General features: G+C 43.1%; 2 protein-coding genes across 4 annotated transcripts; both read right to left on the reverse strand.

The window, feature by feature from the left end:
- Positions 1-766: 766 nt before the first annotated feature.
- On the reverse strand, positions 767-16,156 carry ugp2b (UDP-glucose pyrophosphorylase 2b). Of its 3 annotated transcripts, none has more exons than XM_086122671.1 (10): positions 15,622-16,156; positions 11,375-11,502; positions 9,874-9,981; positions 7,164-7,349; positions 3,752-3,885; positions 3,170-3,467; positions 2,870-3,067; positions 1,773-2,015; positions 1,513-1,617; positions 767-1,364 (listed from the first exon to the last, which is right to left on the reverse strand). In XM_086122671.1, the coding sequence occupies exons 2-10, from the start codon at positions 11,486-11,488 to the stop codon at positions 1,257-1,259; spliced, it is 1,494 nt and encodes a 497-aa protein (XP_085978797.1). In that variant the 5' UTR covers positions 11,489-11,502; positions 15,622-16,156; the 3' UTR covers positions 767-1,256. The 3 variants fall into 3 exon arrangements, with proteins under 3 accessions (XP_085978797.1, XP_085978798.1, XP_085978796.1); XM_086122672.1 differs by lacking the exon at positions 15,622-16,156 and adding an exon at positions 15,377-15,516; XM_086122670.1 differs by lacking the exon at positions 15,622-16,156 and adding an exon at positions 14,868-15,209.
- A 668-nt stretch (positions 16,157-16,824) lies between these two features.
- On the reverse strand, positions 16,825-20,663 carry mdh1ab (malate dehydrogenase 1Ab, NAD (soluble)). The gene is made up of 9 exons (XM_086122170.1): positions 20,560-20,663; positions 19,942-20,040; positions 19,515-19,611; positions 19,086-19,261; positions 18,884-19,006; positions 18,575-18,751; positions 18,194-18,307; positions 17,988-18,077; positions 16,825-17,507 (listed from the first exon to the last, which is right to left on the reverse strand). The coding sequence occupies exons 1-9, from the start codon at positions 20,560-20,562 to the stop codon at positions 17,385-17,387; spliced, it is 1,002 nt and encodes a 333-aa protein (XP_085978296.1). The 5' UTR covers positions 20,563-20,663; the 3' UTR covers positions 16,825-17,384.
- Positions 20,664-20,675: the final 12 nt, after the last annotated feature.

A 20,675-nucleotide genomic window follows, 5' to 3' on the forward strand; every position in this document is an offset into this window, starting at 1 on the left:
ATCAGCTCATCAGCCAGCTCTGAAGCAGCATTCGAATCATCTTGATTCTCACCGGAAGTTGTTAGCTGTCAGTTGTCTCTTATTGCGGCTTGCGATATATCTTTTTTTTTTTTAATTATTCTTATTCTCATTCAAAGTTTGTTTCGTGCACAATTCTCCGATGGAACTGGCAAAGAATGGGAATCTGGAGCGCCAGGAGGCGCAATACAAAACGGTACATGTACGTACGATAGTTTCTGCACTCAACACGCTGCAAAAGGGCGTCCCATGCTTTCGTGTCAAGTCGCCACTAAGGTAGGCGGTGATTTCCTTTTTGCAAACTACTGTATTTTGTTTATTTTTAGGTTTCCTTCGTGTGAGGCCGTTACGGCTGTTGCTCATCATACCATCCGTTTCTGCGAGCATTCTAATTTAAAATCCAAACGAGGGCTTCTAAAATACAGTTACAACCTAAACTGTAATTTACAACACCAACCCTTTGAAACCCTAACAATGGCTTTAAACCCGACTTTGAAACCTCAACTCTGGCTTCAACCCATCATTTACAACCCTAACCTTTGTTTAAAGCAACCTGGCTTGAAACTGAATTTTTACTTCATTGCCCTGACTCAAAACCTGAACCTTGACTTGGAACCCGAACCCAGGCTTGACATATCCTAAAACTGGTTTGAAATCTTAGTTTGAGACCCAATCCTCAGTTAAAAAAAACCAACAACAAATTCTTATTTAAAACCCTATCCCATTAAAGAATTCCTCACAGCCATAGTTTAGTGTATGATATTGCACTTTAATCGGACCTCAGTCATACTTCAACACTTATTGCTATCGTCTGTCTCACTCTAAGTGTGTGTGTGTGTGTGTGTGTGTGTGTGTGTGTGTGTGTGCGCGCGCGTGCGCGCGCGTGCGCACACGTTTGGCATCTTGATGATTGACAACACAAAGAATGAAATAATAATGCTCAATGTTGTGTTATGATGACACAAACGAACAGTAGGTAAGGCTTTCAACTTCATTTCAGTCAGATGACTTAAGTCTTTGTTAATATGCTACTATAGAATCATTGTACACTATGTTATACTGTACTGTATTCACATTAGAGCTGTGAGTTTCTTTTATCAGCCAGCAGGGGGCAGCGTCTCGTTAAAAAAATAATAAACAGGTCACATAGTGAAGCCAGGCAGGCGGGTCATATGTCCATGGGGCGGCAGGGTTACATGACTGGCGTGGGCGTGGTCCGCACGACAGAGGATGTGGTCTCAATGGTCGAGGATGCGCAGGTTTCCCGACACGATCTTGTTCTCCAGCATGGAGCCTGCCGGGATGTCGATGCGATCCCCGTGGTTGGCGATGATGATCACCGTGCCCTGCCGGGATACACACGACAACAGCGCATCAAATCTGTGCTTGTGTGACGCTGTGTGACAGCCCATTGCTGCAACAAGTCAGTTTGCTTCCTCCTTCCTCTCAAGCAAGCTTGACTGTTGCCCAAATGACGCTCGTGAGGCGCTTTACCTTAAGCGAGACGTTCTTGCCGAAGGTCACGTCACCGGAGACGGTCAGATGGTCCAGCTCCAGCATGTCAGGGATGCTCTCGAAGCGGGTCAGGTACTCCTGGACCTGAATGCAGGGAAACACATCACAGTGACAGCCATCAACATTGACACTTGAGAGTACTGAATTTGTCTTACAGCTAAGTTTGAAACCTAATTGGAAACTGACATTTATGTAAACCCAAACCCCCAAACTCCACTACACCATTTGTAGCGCCGTACTTTGGTGAAGGAGCTCCCCAGTTTGACGTGCGGTGTTGTGGGGAACTCCCGGCGGGGGCTCATGGTGAGCGAGCCGGCGTCCAGGCTGTACAGGTTGGACATGACCAGCAGGAGGTCCGAGGTGGTCTTGACGGGCAGAAAGCGGCTGCGGGGCACGTTGATGCCCATAGCGTTGTCGAAGCACTTGATGGCTGCGCCCACCGCCGTCTCCAGCTGGATCACGTTCTGACCCCCATCCAGTGTCTGCACAAGAGCCAGACAGGAAACCGTTACAGGCAATACATGTCCATTCGGCATTCACCATTTTTCTGTCGGATCTAAACTGAAAGATGTGTGTTGCGTTGCGTTGGGCTCTTTGTGCTCTTTGCGAAGAGGTTGATAGCAGGGTGAAAAAAGTTGGCAGATAATTTTGGGAGCTAAAATCAGGAGTTAACATCAAAAGCTAACATTGGCCTCCTTCGTTCTGACATTAGAGGTGACGCTGTAAAGCAGCTTCAGAAGCTAACCTTGAAGCTCACATTGGAATGCAAGCAAATATTGAAAGCTAACGCTGGAAGGTAATCAGAAGCAAATGTTTGTCTTCCTTGGCAGTAACGTTCTCGGTAACAGTTGAAAGCTAACTTTAGAAACCAACTAACATTAAAAGCTAACAATGGTGGTAATGTTGAAAGCTAATTTCATATATTAACATTTAAAACTATGGAAACTTACCGAAAGCTAATGTTGCAATCTAATGATCTTCAACGAAGCCAACTACCAGGACGGCCATTGAAAGCTAAAATTATAGCTAACATTGGAAGCTGACTGAAACAAACATTGAAAGAAAACATCGGAAGCTAATATTAGAAGTTAAAGCTGAAGCTAGCATTGAAAGCTAGGTTAACACTGAAAGCTAACATGGGAAGCTAATGTTGAAGCTAAGTTTGAAAGCTAATGTTAGAGGGAACAATTAAGCCAATGTTGTAAGCTATGATAAAAGTAATATTGAAGCTAACATACTTGAGCAATGAAGCCAATGTTAGAGGCTAACAATGGAAGCTGACAATGAAAGGGAGCCCTGGAAGAATGCACTCGACAATGAGTGCATTATGTCTCACCTTGGTGTTGACAATGATCTCCATGTCCATGGCCTTCTGCTCCTGCAGTCTCTTGATGGCAGCCAGCGAGATCCAAAGGTTGTTGGTGTTGAAGATCTTAAACTTGGACACCGACTTGAACTCGTCCACGTGGGCTTTGGGCACCTGAGCGATCTCCAGCAAGCGCAGTTTGCCCTCATACTCGATCAGCGTGCCGCCCTGCAAGTCATTTTTTTTCCCTCCACAAATGACTTCCAGCAATTTCGGCGCCCTACTAGCGCCACCTGAAGGCCATTTGACGCGACTCTGGCAGCGCCCCACCTTGACATCAGCGCGCGTCTTGTCCGTCACCTCCATGACGAACTCGCATCGCTTGCCGTTGTGTCGTCCCACCAGGTGGTTGAGGATGTGCAGGTCCACGGTGGCTCCCAGGTTGTCGATGTTGGACACAAAGATGTACTCCTTGCCCTCGGCAATCAGTTGCTCCAGCAGGCCCGAGTTGTAGAAGCTGGCGTAGATGTCGCCGTGGCCCGGCGGGTACCAGCCCTCTGCGTTCTGGCCCGTCGTGCTCAGGCAGGTGGACACGGGCAACAGCGACTCTTTGTTGATCCGAGGATACCTGAGAAGGGAACAGAGACATCTCTGAGAACGTCAAAAGCGGATTGAACCGAGATCAAAGAGAGATCAAACGGATCTGCGTCCTGTCCGGTGAGCATCAAATAAAACACGGGGAGAGATTTTAAAAGGGAGGATTTATTCCGGCCCGATGCTCTGAGATGGTCGGACGTTCCGTGTCTTTGATGTCCATCTCCGAATCACTTCCAAAGTCCTGACCCCCCAAACTCCATTTGAACTATTTGTTGCAGCATGCATTTGGATTAGTGACACTATGAGAGCTTTTACCTGCTCTGGTTGAAGGTGTGGATCTTGACGCGGTGATGCGTGTACTTCTGCAAGATCTTCTTCGTGTCCTCGTCCGTGTTGAAGGAGTTCATGAGTACCAGAGGCACGTTCGTGTTGTACGTCTTATTCAGGTGCTGCGTGGCAAGCACAAAAAATGCTCCTTCAATTTATCATAAGGGCAAGCAGTGACATATTAATGATGACATCATACGAAAACTTGGGGGGGGGGGGGGGAGTGAGGGGTGCTTTTCTTACACCTTACACAGTTCTTCTGATATTGGGGATCAGAAATGTATAATAATGAAATCATAATTATATGTAAAACAGGGGAGCTGGGAAATTGGAATGTGTGAAGAGTGTTCAAAAATACAAAAAAATGACCTGAAAAATACACAAGTCGCTGAAAAGAACACAAAATCCTTCGCCAAAATACTCGCAAAATATACGAAACAAAATACTCACGACTTAAAAAAGAATAATTGAAGTCTTAAAACAATACTTGAAAAAAAATACTAAACAAATATTGGAAAATAAAAGATATGGAACACAAATTCATAAAGCATTCATAGCCCCTCCCAAAAAAAAGTATTCCTCAAAAAATACACCACTGCTACAAAAAGATATATATTATTTAAATGTTCCTAAATTAAAAATAATATAAAATCATTGGCCAAAATATCAGAAAATAACCAAAAGATATGAGACAAACGTCACAATACTATTGGAAAATATTTGTTAAAATACAGAAATATTACATAATACATTCTAAATGTCTACAAAAATACTGGATGATAAATAAAAAAAGATTAGAAAATATCCAGTATGATCAGTGCGGTGATGCAAAAACATTCGCCAACCACTCAAATATCTGACCTGAAAATGCATAAATACCAGAAAGCCAGCTGAATCATAAAAAAAAAAAACTAAAATGATAAAATATAATACATAAATATTAGAGAAATGTGTCATTATCGCGGCAATCCAGAAATAAGGTCATCTGGTGCAATGTCCAAACTGAGAGAAAAAAAAGGGAGTGACTTGGGTTCTTTTTTTTAAATTTTATTTGCCAGCAGGACAAAACATTTGCTATTCATTAACCAGATTGACAATTTGCCTTCGGCCATGAAGAACAGAATAAAAAGAAAAAAAACATGCCACACCTGCTGGGAAAAGTCTTGTTCTCACTTCAGGATGTTCAAACACACACTCGTACATGAATCATAATACACTGCAAACAATTACAACTTGTGTCGTATTGACACTGGCTAGCCCTTGGGGAGAAGAAGACAAAGCGAGGCAAATTATTACCTAACCACTCTGACACTTCAGCAAAGTAGTTCTCAAACGCTTTACACAAAGTACCAACTAAAAAAAATCCTGCGTAAAGGCTGCGGTTGTTGGAATATAACCCACCGGGTTGTCGAGGGGCTTTCCACGCTGCAACGAGAGGCGCTGTACCTAAAATTATTTGTCTAATGAAATGGCGCTTAAAGATGAATTGGAAATGTGTCGAGCCATAAAGTTAAATACAACTGAATTGTGCTGCATTTAATTTGTATTCATTTTATTTCAACCCTAAACACGCTTCCTCCACAGTGGAGTCAAAAGTAAATGCGGTGGTTCCGAAAAGAGATGATGATATGTGTGCGTGTGTGTGTGTGAATGGTCTCTTATTTTCTCGAGCAACAGGTTGCTTGCGGGACTGGAGGTAATGCGATCGGGGCTGAGCTGAGCAAAACTGGGGCTCAGTGATTGGGACACAAGAGAGCAGTGTACTGGTGGGCGGGGGGGGGCTTGCGGCGTCCCACAGGAACCTTCCAAAACGCAACCTCAGTCGTTCACATTTAGGCACACGCTGACCAAATATTAACGGAATTACACAAGGACTGTACACAGGAGTGAGACAAATATAAGGTTGATTCTTTTTCACCTGGCCTAAACTGCTGCATGCAGGCGATTTATTGAATTACCAAACAGCACATGGTGTCCAATGTTTGCCATAGAACCGACAGATCCTTCTTCTCCCCATCTGGCCCGCGGTAGTGCGCCTCCCCTCACTGTGTTTACACACACAGTACAGGCCTATAGGGTAACGAACCCGAGGACGTCCAATTGAACTCATTGTACGTGAAAAGGAGTTGGATCAAATGATGGCCCCAAGCACTGCACTGTATGGGCTGCACTCAACTTTGACTTTGAACTTTTTCAGGGTCAGCGGTTACGACGGTGGACAGCTTTTCATGTCGTCAGGTGACGGGGTGCGTGAAAGGGTTAATGCTTGCATATTCCAAAAGAATAACTATCAGATTTTTAGGTTTGAACTGTAGTAACTCCACTGACCACCGTCTGTAATGATTTTGACTGAGGCTTATTTAGACCAGATTCAATGTCGTCGAAGATATACACCAATACCTAATCTTGTTTACACCGATAATTGAATATTACATGATAATCAATTTTCGATTTAGCCATAAAGTAGTATAATTAGATTTTACTGTGCGACATTTAAATGAAACCCACCACTCATTAAACTGACACGCAATGTCCAATATTAGATGAAGCAAAACATATAGATCAATAAAATAATCCTGATTTACACCAATACCTAACCTTGTACACACTAATAGAATAGTTACATGATAATCTCCATTCAAATCTCAACTCGAATGGATTTATAGAGCACTGAAATAAATAAATACATAAAATAATCCTGAAAAAAACAACACCAAATCATTGGCATCTGATGACCTGAAATTTTTGGGGGGGGGAGCCAAAATCAAATATAATCAAAATAATGTCGTGACCCTGGCCAGTGCCATTTTGACCATTTTGGAGCAGCCGCGTGATCACGATGACGTAGCTTTGTGCTAAAACATGGCAGCTGTTCTTGTTTGATTTGTATCTCGGTCTTATTTGCTATAAAAAAAAAAAGTCATATGGCATCACCAGGTATTGCTGTAATTTAGATAAGACACTCCTCACAATGTAAGGATTCATGTTCTTCCTTTGGGAAAGAAATAAATATTTACAGTGGCAGTGGATGGCGAATGCAACCGGTTTGTGGCTCCAAAAGGCATTCGCAGAAATTCAATACCGTTCATAACCGAGCTTTATGTTTTGTTCATGGTTTTTTGTTGTCCTTTTTAGGCTGCCATGTCTCAATTGCGCCACCGGAGAGTACAAAAAAAAAAGGGAACCGTGTAACTCGAACCACGCAGGCATGTGGAGGAACACGTCATCATAACAAGTAAGCCAAGCGTAGACGGAGCTGACACAAACATGCCATCACTTCCTGCCAAGCCCATCTGAAGTCATGGTTACAGTTCTGGAGAGTTTCTTTCCATAGTCTGCCTTGAAATGCGATTCAAGCCAAAAATGGCAGCGGGACGGTGTTGACCGTGTTTGCTCTTACCTCTATCTGCTGCACGGTGAGGTCCAAGAAGGTGTTCTCGTTGCGCACGCTGATCAGGCTCTTGGGGCCCTTGCAGCCCATGCTGGTGCCGAGACCTCCGTTCAGCTTCACCACTACCAGCTTGTTCAGGCTGTCGGCAACGCCATCCGGAAGGCCTCGCGCCGCGATCTTGTCATACGGTTGGATCTGGACGCACGTAGCAAATGGCGTCACATGAGTAAATGTGCCTCGTGGGTCTTTAGGGGATGATTTTTAGTGCCGCTTGTGAGGTTTGTGTCTTTAGGAGTGTGAGCGTGATCTATTTAAGCCCCTTTTAAATTGTTGGGTTTCATCTTTTTGTTTGTGCATGTGGCCTGAGCTGGTCTGCTCGTATTGTTGACCGCTCATTAAACACCAAAGTGCGTCGTATTATTTATCGATAGGACAGGAGTGACATTGAAATTAATATTGTGAGTGTGCGGGTGTGCAATCTTCCTGCTAGCACACCACAACAGTGACCTCTCCTTCCTCTTTCAAAGTGGATGAGGTTAAAAACACAAGACTCTGCCTCCAAAGTAGATAACATAAACAAAGCGCATCAGGCTCAAAATGTTATCTTCGCTGCGGTGCACATCAATACTTTAACGCTCCGTAGCTGCCTGCACTAATACGTGTCGGTAAAGCATTTTAAGAAGTAAACCACCGCGCAGCGTAATTATTACCAGTTGCGGTTTCAGACGGGATTCCCACCCGGGGCCGCGGCTTCCCTCCCCACATGATCGCTCAGCGGCCAACGGGCATTTAGCATTCGGCGTGACAATTCAACAAGAATGTTTGTGGTGCTGATGTAATAGGAGGGGATTGTGTTTACACAAATAAAATTGTATTTATCAGCTCGATGGAGGAAGGAAGTGCACTAAACTCGGTGTCGTTGATCTTGATGTGCTGTTTAAAACCGAGACGATAACAGTGGCGCCTTGAGATGAAAGTTTTAATACGTTCATGCACCGTAGTAACTCAAATTATTTTTTGCCATTAAAATGAATGGAAATGTCATTAATCTGTTCCAACCTCACACACACAAATACACTGCAATATGTTTTTTTAAAAAGAAAAATGGCACTCGATCGTGTTTTTTTTATAACATACCCACGAATGCAGTTATGATCTCATTTAATACAATTTAAAAAAACAAACAAACTGTTTTTGTCACAAATTTTGCTTCAATTCAATGGATGTGGGCTGCTCCTTCTGGTTTACATGCACGTGTACCACTCACCATAATAGAGCACAGCTGATCATGTTCTCAGGTTGCAGGTTGCACGAAAGGGTTAATAGATTTGTCTCAAGACGTCAATGGAATTACGTAAATGTAAGAAAACCGAAGCTTTCCTCCGATGGGTTATTCGTGCTGCCCTCTCTTAAACCACCACTGTGTCTCATTAGCACGCATCACTGTCATTTTTTTTTTAATCCTGTTAATCTCCATCTCCAATTTCCTCTTTGTTACGCCACGATATCTCTGCACACCTCTTCTGTGTCACATATGGTGAAAAGAAGAGAAGGCGTACTGAGAGGCAGTGGAGGGGGGGATTGGCAATGGAGTTTTTGGATGGTTACAGTGTGAGGAGGCAAAGACAGAGCAGGCTTTGTGCGTTTGTGGCAAGCCACTGAGGACGTTTTGTAAAAGAGCAGCGAGACAGAAGGTCTGCACACCCCATAAACAATTTACCGTTCCGCTGGTGAACCCCAATTTGGGCCGGTAGGGCCGTGAATCATTAACGCGGTGGCAAGTTTGCTGCAAATACAACTGCGGGCGATTCATGACTGAATGATAAATACAGTACAGCGATCCATGGATGTCAGTCGAAAGCTTCAGCGATGTGTAATTCGGAATTTACCGCCGTCTATAGACATTAAAACCACTGCACACAGGAGGATATCCATCCATCCATTTTCCTGACTGGGAGGCTAACCGCTATTCCAACATGCTGACTACTCAAGTAGATTATGACAGGCCCACATTGTCGCTGTCAGTCGGAATCCTCGCCTCTCTAAATGAACTCCTAAAAAAAATAAAAGCCACCCTGCTTGAATTGCCACACACAGCATCATTGAAGTGATATAAAACAGGCTTACTCGACTGAAACACCGTCACTCATTATTGTCTTTTAAAAAAAAAAAGTTCCGATTTTGCAGTCTTGAGGCGACATAAAGCTGCCTGGCTCCTGCAAAGTGAGGAGGAGGCGGAAGTTTGATACTTCTCAGACTACTCAGGTGTAGACGATAATAAAAAGATTTGTTGTCGAGCTATATTTCAACCTTTAACTCATTCAGTACCAGCCAATTCTAGACCAAGTCTGAAAAGACGTTTAAAAACGTCATTGGGAGTGAATGAGTTAATTAGTTACTAGCGCATAAAAATGGTATGTTGAACAAATGGCATCAATTTTTGACAAGACATGAAAATTGGCATATTTGTACGCAGTACATCCACGTCCTAACATTACATAATTGGTGACACACAAGACACGTTCAGTGGTTATGACTGCAAATAGCAGGGAAGTCAACTTTCTTTAACGTGTTTGTGTGCGTTGAGCAACGCGGACTGTGATCCTCCAAAGTTCAATCCTGACATCAAACGTTTCAAGACTGCTTGGTTTGGGGCTTTATCAGTGTGTGTTTTGTGACCGTTTTTAAAAACACGAAGAGTGATGGAAGTCCAACTCACAGAGTCCTCGGGTGGTCGCTGTATCTTGATCCACTCAACCGATGGACCCTTAACCTGGAGGAATCTGTGGAAGAGATTTCTGAAGCCCTCAAAGTCTTTCTTGCATGCCTGAAACACACCGAATTCATATTTAGTAAGCTTAGGCAGTAAGCAGGGTTAGCCTGGGTTGTTAGCAGAAGTTATCAGGAGTTCTTGCAACATGTGCAGGAGTTCTTCATATACATGCACAGCTCACATTCAGTGCCCCCCCCCCAATCAGATCATCTGAAAACCACATTTAACGTTTAATTGGTGTTAGCATTGTTGATGATCATATCCTTGATTCCACTGGATAAAAATACACAAAAAAATGACAGATTCAGGAGTTGTTGGGCAACTATACGGGCTAAACAAACCCTTGCAAGAGGTAATAAATTCCTTTTCGGGCCATTGGATCACACACAAGATTGCAAGTGGCTGTACTTTTCCCACCGATAAGAGATTGAAGATAAAATAGCTCAGCGTGGACTGTTTAGAAGCACTTGATGCTGATAAAGTCTGCGTGTGAACCAAAGGAGGAGGATCTCATCTCTCAGGATTATTATTCCTTATTATTAAAATAGTATGCTGGTGTATTGTAGTCGTATCCAGGTGGAGTGTTTGTTTCATTTAAGAGGCTCAACCTCTGCATGACTTAATAAACACACCCAACCGAAACCGGAGAGCTGACGTGCTGCTGAAAATCAGAATAACAGAAGGGAATCCACGGTGTGTTTGTACATGAATAGGGGAAAAAAAAAATTTAATGGCTTCCAAAAATTTGCAAATAGTTCATGCCCCACCCACAAATGTTTAGACTTGCCTATATTAATAGTTTAAACCCTAAATACACCGTAGTATGATCCCCCAATCCTTTTAATGTCATAAACAGTGGTTAGCTAATTTAAAGTAGCCTATCATTGCTCATTGGGGGTCGAGGATAGACACAGCCGCCAATGAACTTTCAATCGCTTCATTAAAAAAATAAAAATAAAAAAAATAATAATCAAATCAAAACGAAACAAAAAATATGTTCCTACACTATCTGCATGGCCACAATCGACGCCTAGAGCGACTCAAAACGTAGACCGGCTAATGGCCAGCCAGTGAAAAGTAAACACACTGGAGTGCAGAATGTGAGAATGTGGCAAAGCTTCAAACATTTTGCATATTTTCACCTATCGCGAGTGAGGCTGGAATGTATTATCCGCGATAAACTCTGATTCGCTGTAGTGTATAACATCGTTTCGGAAGCGACTAAATAACTAACACAGACCTCACTCACGTTGTCCCTTGTGTGCCCCCCTCCACCCTGCACACACATGCTTTTAGTATGTGTTTGTAAGCAGGCGGAACCCTCATTGGCACCGCAGCACAGTATGTGTCACTCTTGTGTTTTCCCGGCAACCCCCTCCGCCCTCCAAATCGCAACCAGATGCTCGGTGAGAGTGAAAAAGATGGGGCCGCGAAGTGTAGATGTTACCTCTCTCTCTGCGCCCGCCGTGGTGCCCAGAAGCTTCTCCATCTCGCTGTGTATGGAGCTCTCCAGCTGCTGCCGCATCATTTCCTGGAAATGAGACATCCCTCCGTTGAGCATTCCTTTCCTCAGATCTGCACATAGACGGGGAGAGTTCAAAGTTAGCGTGAAAGTTAGCTGCTCGTATTCGACGAGAAATTGAACAAGCCAAACACGTCCGAGTGAAACATTCTGACATGTAAATGCCGACTACGTACTCGGTGTTCTCTCTGTACCAGCTGCACACGATTTTTCTCTCATAGTTACAAAGTAACCAATCACAATAGAACACAACAGACACAATTCCTACATAAAATCTCTGGAATCACACACCCTTAACGTTAAAATAGTTGGAGTTGAACCAAAATTATCTGTAAAAATATACGGTAACTCAAAAGTCTAAATATTAGGAGTTAAACCAACATTTTCTGGAAAAAAAGCCTCAAAAATCTAGAAAATATTTTTTTCAACAAGAGCTGGGTATATGGCTTTAAAATAAAATCCCTGAGTTCGATTTTATTTCTTTCAATAAAAAGCAAAGGCAATGTGATAAGAATGGCATTATTCGAAAGTGGCCCTGTGTACTAACGACAGGCAATTATCAACTGGGGCAATATTCAGCATTTTGAGGCGTCAAAGTACTCCGCCAACGACCTGAACAAGAATTACTTTGTGTTGTTATGCCCAACGGTCAAGCCAAACGTACCACATTTTAAAATCAGAAATTTCACGTTTTAACGTTATAAGTATATGCACGGTCTGATCCTCAACACAGTCTGATTTATCATATAATATTGACATGGAAAGAGGCTAACCTCCGCTAGCTCCACAAGCTAATCTCTGCTCCACCTGCTAATCTCGACTAGCAGACAATAGGTAACAGCTAGCTAGCTGCTAATTAGCCACATCGACCACGTTAGAGGCCCTTGAGAAGAAAGGAACCTGGCTCAAAAAACAAAACAAAAACAAAAAACCGCATAGACTGGCATGGCTTTGTTGTGTTTATGTGCTGGTCTTGCTGGTGTCACTAGCAAGAGCAAAATTGGAATTCAAACTTTCCTTCAAAATTTATGAAAAGAATCTGCCTCAGAAAGATATTTATTTGCCCCAACATTTCCTGGAAAAATTGTGGTCAAAACTCACGATTTGCAGTTCAAGCAACAATCCAGAAATCAAATTTCCCGTGAGAACATGCATCAGGAGTCAGTCAAAACTTGGGCCTTCAAACTCTCCTCATGTCTGATGTCTACAAACCGCGAGTGACACAGATGTGATCCAGTACAACAACGCAGCCCCCCCCCCCCAAAAAAAAAACAACTAGCATCTGGAAACAAGATGCTAGTGTCGCTTTTGGCAGAAACATCCTTGCGTTCTTCCGATCAAATTCGTGGGAGAACATCATTGGCTTTTGGGGAAGAATGACTCACGAGACTCGTGAATGAACCATTTCACACGTGTGAGAACACATTTGGAAGAAACATCGTCAAAACACCGAACAATATTACTTTGTAACACATACACATCGAGAGACATGATAGGAAGTGTCCACTAAGTATTTTCAAGGTCCCACTCGATCCTCCCGATGTTCACGTCATCTAATTATATGATTGCGGGATGACGTTTGGCTTTCTCTGGCAGCACGGAAACTCTCCACATGAGACTTTGTGGCTCATTTCCAAGGAACAGCAGCTGCTTTTGCAAAACATACTGACTGACATCACCGAGCACAACGCCAACTTGCCAAGCGTCGGGTCTAGCATGACTCTGGAAGTCGTGGAAACCGACAGATGCGATAAGATCACACTTTGCTGGCTTGCATGTGAAAGGCACAGGAAAATAAATATTGGCTCGACTGTCTCTGACGTGCGCCAAAACCTACAGCTTTATCACCTACAGAAGCACATTCCAAAATTAAAAAAAAAAAAAAAGAAAACCTAAACAGGAAACAAAATGTCAGGGGTTGAAGTGACAAGCGGGATGTCATGACATCCGGTTCTGGCGCAGTTAGGGGGAAGTAAGACACTTTGCAGTTGGTCTTCATTCGAGGAACAATAGACTTCCGTTTTAGTTCTGATTATAAAAAGCAGACTTCGGGGCTTGTGCTGCAGTGTTTCAGAATCTTGTGTGTGAAAGAGGCTCCTCATTCTGCATTCTTTGTGGGAATTGCATAGGGCTTGGCGGTTATGGGGAAAAAAAAAATAATTTTTTAACATTGAAATTACGATGACTAAAAATGATTATTCACTTGATCTCATAACTCAGTATTTATTCAACGACCAAAACTTGAAATATAACTTGAAGGAGCCAGAAAATAAATGAGGAAGAAAGTAAAACAAGAATATATTCAAATAAAATACAAATAACGGTCATTATGGCTGTGCGCATGTTGGCCTCGTAGGGGCTGTGTGGTGCCGTGTATGCGTGGAGAATAGTAGAAGAAGAAAGGTGCAATAAGGTGAATAATTTTATTCATTCTGCTCTGGCTCTGATGTGGTGGCTTTGTGGGTTCTCTGCGTGAAAGAGAGAATAATCAAGTATTCATGGTTGCATTTTTTTTTAGATAATTTGGCCTTTTTTTCTCTCGCTGGGTTCTGTGAAAGCTACGGGCAAATAAATGCAAAAGTTTACATGCTCTCTGTGTGAAATAGTGACTTTCTTTGCTCGGTTCTGTTTGAAAGCCACTGGCAAATATTTATTATTATTATTATTATTTTGCCAATTCCTTAGCAAGGGAATGTTTGAATGCATGTCTTTGTCTAATGTGTAATTGGCACTGTGTGGAATCCACAGGCGCATACTGGCATAATCTTCTGCTAGAGGTGTGAAAGAGGTGCTATGAGGCATTCTCAGTACTTTTGGAAATGGCGCCAATTTGTCTCTTCTCATATTTTAAATGGACCACGAAAAAAATCATCAACATAAGATCAAACGACAGAGACAGAAACTCAACTCTTTGCTTTGGCTGCGGTTCCTCACATTGATCTACAAAGTGCCAAATTATGACTTTTCTTGGCTGTGATCTTAAAGATATGTTTTCCCCTCTGGCACATCAGTTTTCATAACAATATTATAATAACAATATAACATGTAATATATATGAATTAGGGGTTATGTTCAGCAGCAGGTGGATTATTATCCTCAAATGTCATAGCTATAAATTATAACATGGTCAAATGTAAAATATATAAGTAAAAAGCATGTTGTGCGAGAAGAAAAGAAAAAGTTATTTTTCTTTTAAATCAGCATCAAAAACACATTGGGCACATAAAGCCTTCTTTGAATCAAATTTGGTGGGGACCAGTGTCATGTTTTTAACAAAACTAAACAACGATGCATATTCTAAATGCAAATTTGCTTCAATCGAGGATCATCAGAAACGGTAAAATAGTTTTGTCGAATCCACAAAATAAGTCTACTTTGAAGAATCAAAGTACAAAACTTGTCTCTTTCATCTTCTTACCTGCCACATAAAGGGCCATGTTCAAATTGGTCAGAAAATACTGTAAGATGCAAAAAACGAATACAAGCTTGTAATAATTGCCGGTTAATTCCACAGTGTCATCCGCGACACAGTAAACGTTCCTGGGCTGAGTGCTGACTGTCCATTCATGCGGTGAAGGTCCAATCACCAGCGCAGCTCCAGATCATAGGACATCTCATCCAAGGAGCAAAAACTGGGACACGTTCGCACTTATCTCACTGGCTAGTCGCCAAATGAAATGTAGTCCCACAAAAGTCGTTATTTATCCTTTAACACCCCCACCTCCACCCCCGACATAAATCACGTCACAAGTCCTGGTTGTGACTCCTGACCTCTACCCAGGTCTCCCCCCCCCCCCCCCCCTTCCTCACTCCTCCTCCCCTTCAATGCCAACGCCCCACCTTTGGATTTTACGACCTCATTATTGCGCCGATTTCCCGTCGCTTTTGTTTTTTAAGATACGCACCCCGCGTCAATTATTAACCTACCGGGAAGAACACTGCCATCCGCCGTAGTTAACGGAGCATTACAAACGCATAGATGCGAGCGAACGCAACTCGGAGGCGATGCGCACACATGATCCGACCGAAAAACGGAGGAACTTTGAACGCACCGCGGAGAAGAGAAACCACTGTAACTGAAATGAGACCCTAGGGGAAAGAAACCCCGATTGGTTAATCTAGCTAGCCAGTCCCTGGCTGAAGGGAAAAAAACGAAAATGGGGGCGTTTTACCGTTTGGCCGTAGATTGTCGGTGGTCGATGGCCCGGTTCAGCGGTTCGAAAGGGACCACAGCAAGCAACTCCCCGCAGAGGACGCTCACGCACACATACACTTCACACCACTACGCTGACACGAACATTTATTTCCTCTGTGTGGCTTTTATAGCTCAACATACCAGGCTGGCTGGTTGTGTTAAAAATAAAAAAAGAAAATACTTGTGAGAAAGAAGAAGGAAATAGCTGATGAGGTTTTTTTCTTCCCTCTAAAAGTGACATTCCAAACGGGAAGGAATTGGACCCTTTCGTCGCCAGTCAAAGCCAATCAGAGTGTGGTATCTATTTGACGTCACTGCTAAAAGCCAATGGGATTATGTGAAGCAAGCACAAGACATTTCAAGAAAGAAATTGGAGGCTGGTAAGAGTGGAGCAAGGCCAATCAGAGTACGATGTTTCTGTGCTGTATTTGCCAAGAGCCAATGAGTTTGTGCAACACATTTCCGGTTTATAAAAAATATACATATATCCACATATTTAATTTAGATTTGTGTTGGGATGAGTGTCGTTTTATCCGATATTAAAATCAGAATCATCTTTATTGTACGGAAGAGGATTAGGGCCAGTGAAGAAAAAAAAACAGGTTGGCAAGATTCTCACTTTTATCTCAGAATTCTGACTTTAAAGTGAGAATTCTGAGATAAAAGTGAGAATCTTGCCAACCTTGTTTTTTTTTTCTTCATTGGCCCTCATCTTCTTCTGTATTATTGGCCTAGTAGGTAGAACACACAAGTAATTTGTCTCCGTTAGTACAGTCTATCCTAGTATTAATAACAAGCAACTGCGGTAAACAAGGACATGACAAATAAGTATGGAAAGGCATTCCGTAATGATCAATATGTAATTTAAAAATGTCATAGCTTAGCTTTATATGGCACTTCCTAGGGTGCTTAAATATTGAGGAAAAATAGTCTGCCAGTAATTTATGATCAATGTAATGTACTGTAATTTTCAAATATCAGCTCTGTACCATTCCTTTTTCTTGTAGCTAACATGACTATTTGGTGACATCAATCATTAGCATACTACACTATGATACAAATATGTAATATATAACCCTTAGTGGGAAAGTAGGCAAATCCTGGCCCTCCCCAGTGTCATGTAGATATTGCACAATATTAATATTGCAACACCCTCGTTTGTATTTAAAGGATGACACCATTGCAGAAGCTCTTTATTTTGCACTATACCCGCAGGCGGCAACATAATGCACATTCATCCAAGAGCCGCTATCGGCCACAGCTCAGATGATCAGCAAGGTCTGCAGAAGCTGGAAAACACTTGACCATTTGAATCAGGTGTTTTGGAGCAGGAGAGATGGAAAACATGACCCCCACAGTAGACCATAAATCATATCCTTCACAGGGCTTTGCTTTTTACAGCACGAATCACATGACCTCATGTTTTGTAGGCTACATTTCAACATGCCACATTCAAAGTGAGATGTCATCTAATGGCTGATAGAACCTGAAAGTCAGAGAAACCACACCAAAAGTGAAGCTGTTGTGCTTGTAACATTTAAAGAGTGCACATCTGCAGAGCAGCAGCTAAGCCAGCCAGGTGCAATTCGGATCCATTTTAGTACCAAAGCGTCCGCTTACCCCCCCCCCCCCCCCCCCAAAGTAGCAAGAAAACACACTACATCTTCATATGCACACGCAAAAGAGGAATATAACGACAGTGAAGGGAGTGTTTTGTCACAGGCGAGCATCTAAATGTAGTCACTTGGCCAGGAACTCCATAGCTGTGTTCCTCTCATTTATCAGCTCTGTGGCTGTGGCCTCCATCTTGGCCTTGGAGAAGTCGTTGATGGCCAGTCCCTCCACTATTTTCCAGGTCTTGTTCTGAGGAGAAAAAGATAGCATTTTCATTACTGAATAAGCTGCAACATTCCAAGTAGGGTGGGGCCGCAACAAACAACCTGTGCTGGGCAAATCACAAAAAAACAAACAAACAAACAAAAAAAACATTTTTTAAAAAGCAATTAGGTGTACCTTCTTTCCTAAGAAAAAAACACCATAAATACAATTAGTTACTAGGGAAAGTAAATATTGGATTGGATACAACTTTATTGTCAAATGTGATGCATAACATACAGCACAGATGAAATGTCTTCCCTCTCAAGTCAACATAAAACAAGAGGAGCTGCTGCAGGTGTCCGCGCCGCCATCAAAAGAAAGTTATAAAAAATGACAAAATAATACAAAACAACACATGAGACACAGACAATCGTGCAATCTTAACCACTTTGAAGGCATGGACACCAAAAGGGGCCAGCACAGTATGTACTCAGGCCACTCCAGTGTGTGTGTAAGCATGCTCACCTTGATCTGGACAGGGAAGGAGTAGATGAGGTCATTTGGGACTTTGTATGTGTTGCCCGTAGAGTACACACCCATGGAAATGAACTCACCCTGGATTAAAAGGACACATTTGTTTAGAAGAGTCACCGCATTGTGTGTGCATACTTCATTCACTCCATCCCCCCCCGAGTGTAAAAATGAGCAAATAGGCTGGAGACGGTTTATACCTCCGGGGTGCCGAACCAGATGTCCCTCATGTGGTCACAGATGGCCTTGGCTGCAGACATGGCGCTGGACAGCTTTCTGGCCTTGATGATAGCAGCGCCTCTCTGCTGCACCGTCTGTGGTGGAGTAACATGGACGACATTAACATACACGCTGGGACGTGTCCATACAAGCAAGGATTTAGACACAAAATGATCACCCCCCCGCCCCATGCATTCTGTATGGTCAGAAGTCTGTATTCTTTTTCGATAACTTTGGCCAGGGGGAAAAACATTTTCCAAAATTGGACAAAAACAAACCAGAGAGAAAGTGTCTTGATTGACTAATTCCAAGTGATGAGGAAAAAACCCCCCATCTAAAAATCACTACAATGGTTTGCTCACAGCAATGAAATCCCCTTTCAGCCAGGCCTCGTCCTTGACGGCGTCGAAGCAGTCCACTTCTTTGCCGGACACATTAACCTTGCAGTGGTGCACGTCCGGGTACTGTGTGAACGAGTGGTTGCCCCAGATGATCATGTTCTTGACGTGGGTGGCAGGGACGCCGCAGCGCATCGCAACCTGTGGGACAAGCACACAGACCAAGACCGTTACAGGCAGCCTTAATAAATACAACTGGGAAATTGGAAATTGATTTTGCATAGCATCATTTATTAAATGGTCACAGGAAGTAGAATCCCGCAAAAAACATACCAGAGAGCGGGCCCTGTTATGGTCGAGGCGGGTGAGGCATGAGAAGTTCTCCTTGGGAATGGAGGGAGCAGACTTCATTGCAATCAGACAGTTGGTGTTTGCTGGGTTTCCGACCACCAGAACCTGATAGTATCACAATCTGTGTCCTTCATTTGACAAAGATGTTCAAAGAGACATAACTGAGCAGTACTGGTGTTACTACCTTGACGGTCTTCTTGGCGTACTTGTCCAGGGCTGCTCCCTGAGTCTGGAAGATGGCCACGTTGGCTTTGAGCAGGTCTTTCCTCTGCATGCCCTCCTTCCTGGGCATTGAGCCTACCAAGATGGCGGCGTCCAGGTCCTTGAAGGCCACTTTCACTTCATCGGTGGCCACGATTTCTGCGACGGAGGAGAATCTTGGCATGAATCTACTGATGGATACATCGATAGTGTTCTGCAGTGTGGGGATACGGACCAAACCTCGTCAACAAAAGTGAAAATCCAAAAGTAACAACAAAGTAACCAACTAACTTCTGTAGAATTCCTTGGCACCAAGATGGCATTACAGTATTCGTGGATTTTTGCTAACCAGAGCAGGGCTCTTTCACTATCCCTGATGAATAGAAGGGATCCACTGAAGTTAAATGGCTACCTCTCAAAAGAGGGAGGGCGCAGTCCTGCAATTCCATGACGACACCCCCCAAGACAGTCATCATGGGCGGAATATCGAGGAGGAGCAGCGTGATTGGCTTGTATGAAAGACAGCAAACAAATGGAAAACTAAGTTCACGCCATACAGGAAAATCAAGACAAGTTTGGAGGGTCTGGAACCCTGCGAGCAAAGGCAAAGTAGTGCAGCGCATTCCTATATGAATGATTTTAAACTATAGCCTGAGGTGCTTGTCACTAGATCCATTTCACTAAGATTCAAGAACGATCCTCCCTTGTGTGCGCTGATCAAATCTCCCAAGCGCAACTGCCATCGTCACCCACACAGGATTTTTGTGACAGGTGTCTCAGTCTCATGACACGCCCCAATAAGATATGGAGAGTACGAATTACTACAAGGGCTACTTTACCTGATCTTTACCAAAGACATCTCCTTTGGCAACGCTGAACAACAGCGAGTAGGCAATCTGCCCTGCAGCGCCAGTCACCAGAACTCTAATTGGCTCAGCCTGCAATGGGTGGTGGGTGCAGAGAAAACAGGCGTTAGTACATTTAGGATTTATTTACAGTGTACATTTTACACACACAAGGGCGGGGATTGGTAGGGAGGGTAGGCAAACAAGCACACTTCCAGTGGGTGGTGTCACCATTCTTGTTTAAACAGGATTGTAGTCTCTGTGAGCTTTCCCATACATGCGTTACGTAAAAGGAAAAAAGCAATTTACGAGCAACAGCTAACATTCACGTTACACAATTTCAAAGAAACTTTCTCCCAAGACTTAACTCTTAACATTGCATTACTGTACAGCTTGACTGGTGTTTCACAATGGAATTAAACGTGTATCAGCTTGAAATCACTTTTTCAAATCATGACTTCAATGACAAACTGTCAAAACTTACATGCTCTACGTTGATTCAGGATGAATCAGAATCATATTTATTGGCCAAGTATGTAGAATACACAAGGATTTTGTATCTCCGGTAGTACACGCTGCACGAGTATCATTATAACAGTTGCTTTTACTCACCATATTGTCCAGAGCTTCAATTCCAACTACTCACTGATGTACAGTAGCCGAGTGTGGGAGATCATCCCCTCACGCCCCGAAAAAAAATCACATCTATCGCGAGAGTTGGGGCGAGA

This window comes from Hippocampus guttulatus, chromosome 10, assembly GCF_054856545.1.
Source record: "Hippocampus guttulatus isolate MCC_2025c chromosome 10, RoL_Hgut_1.0, whole genome shotgun sequence".
Lineage (NCBI taxonomy): Eukaryota > Metazoa > Chordata > Actinopteri > Syngnathiformes > Syngnathidae > Hippocampus > Hippocampus guttulatus.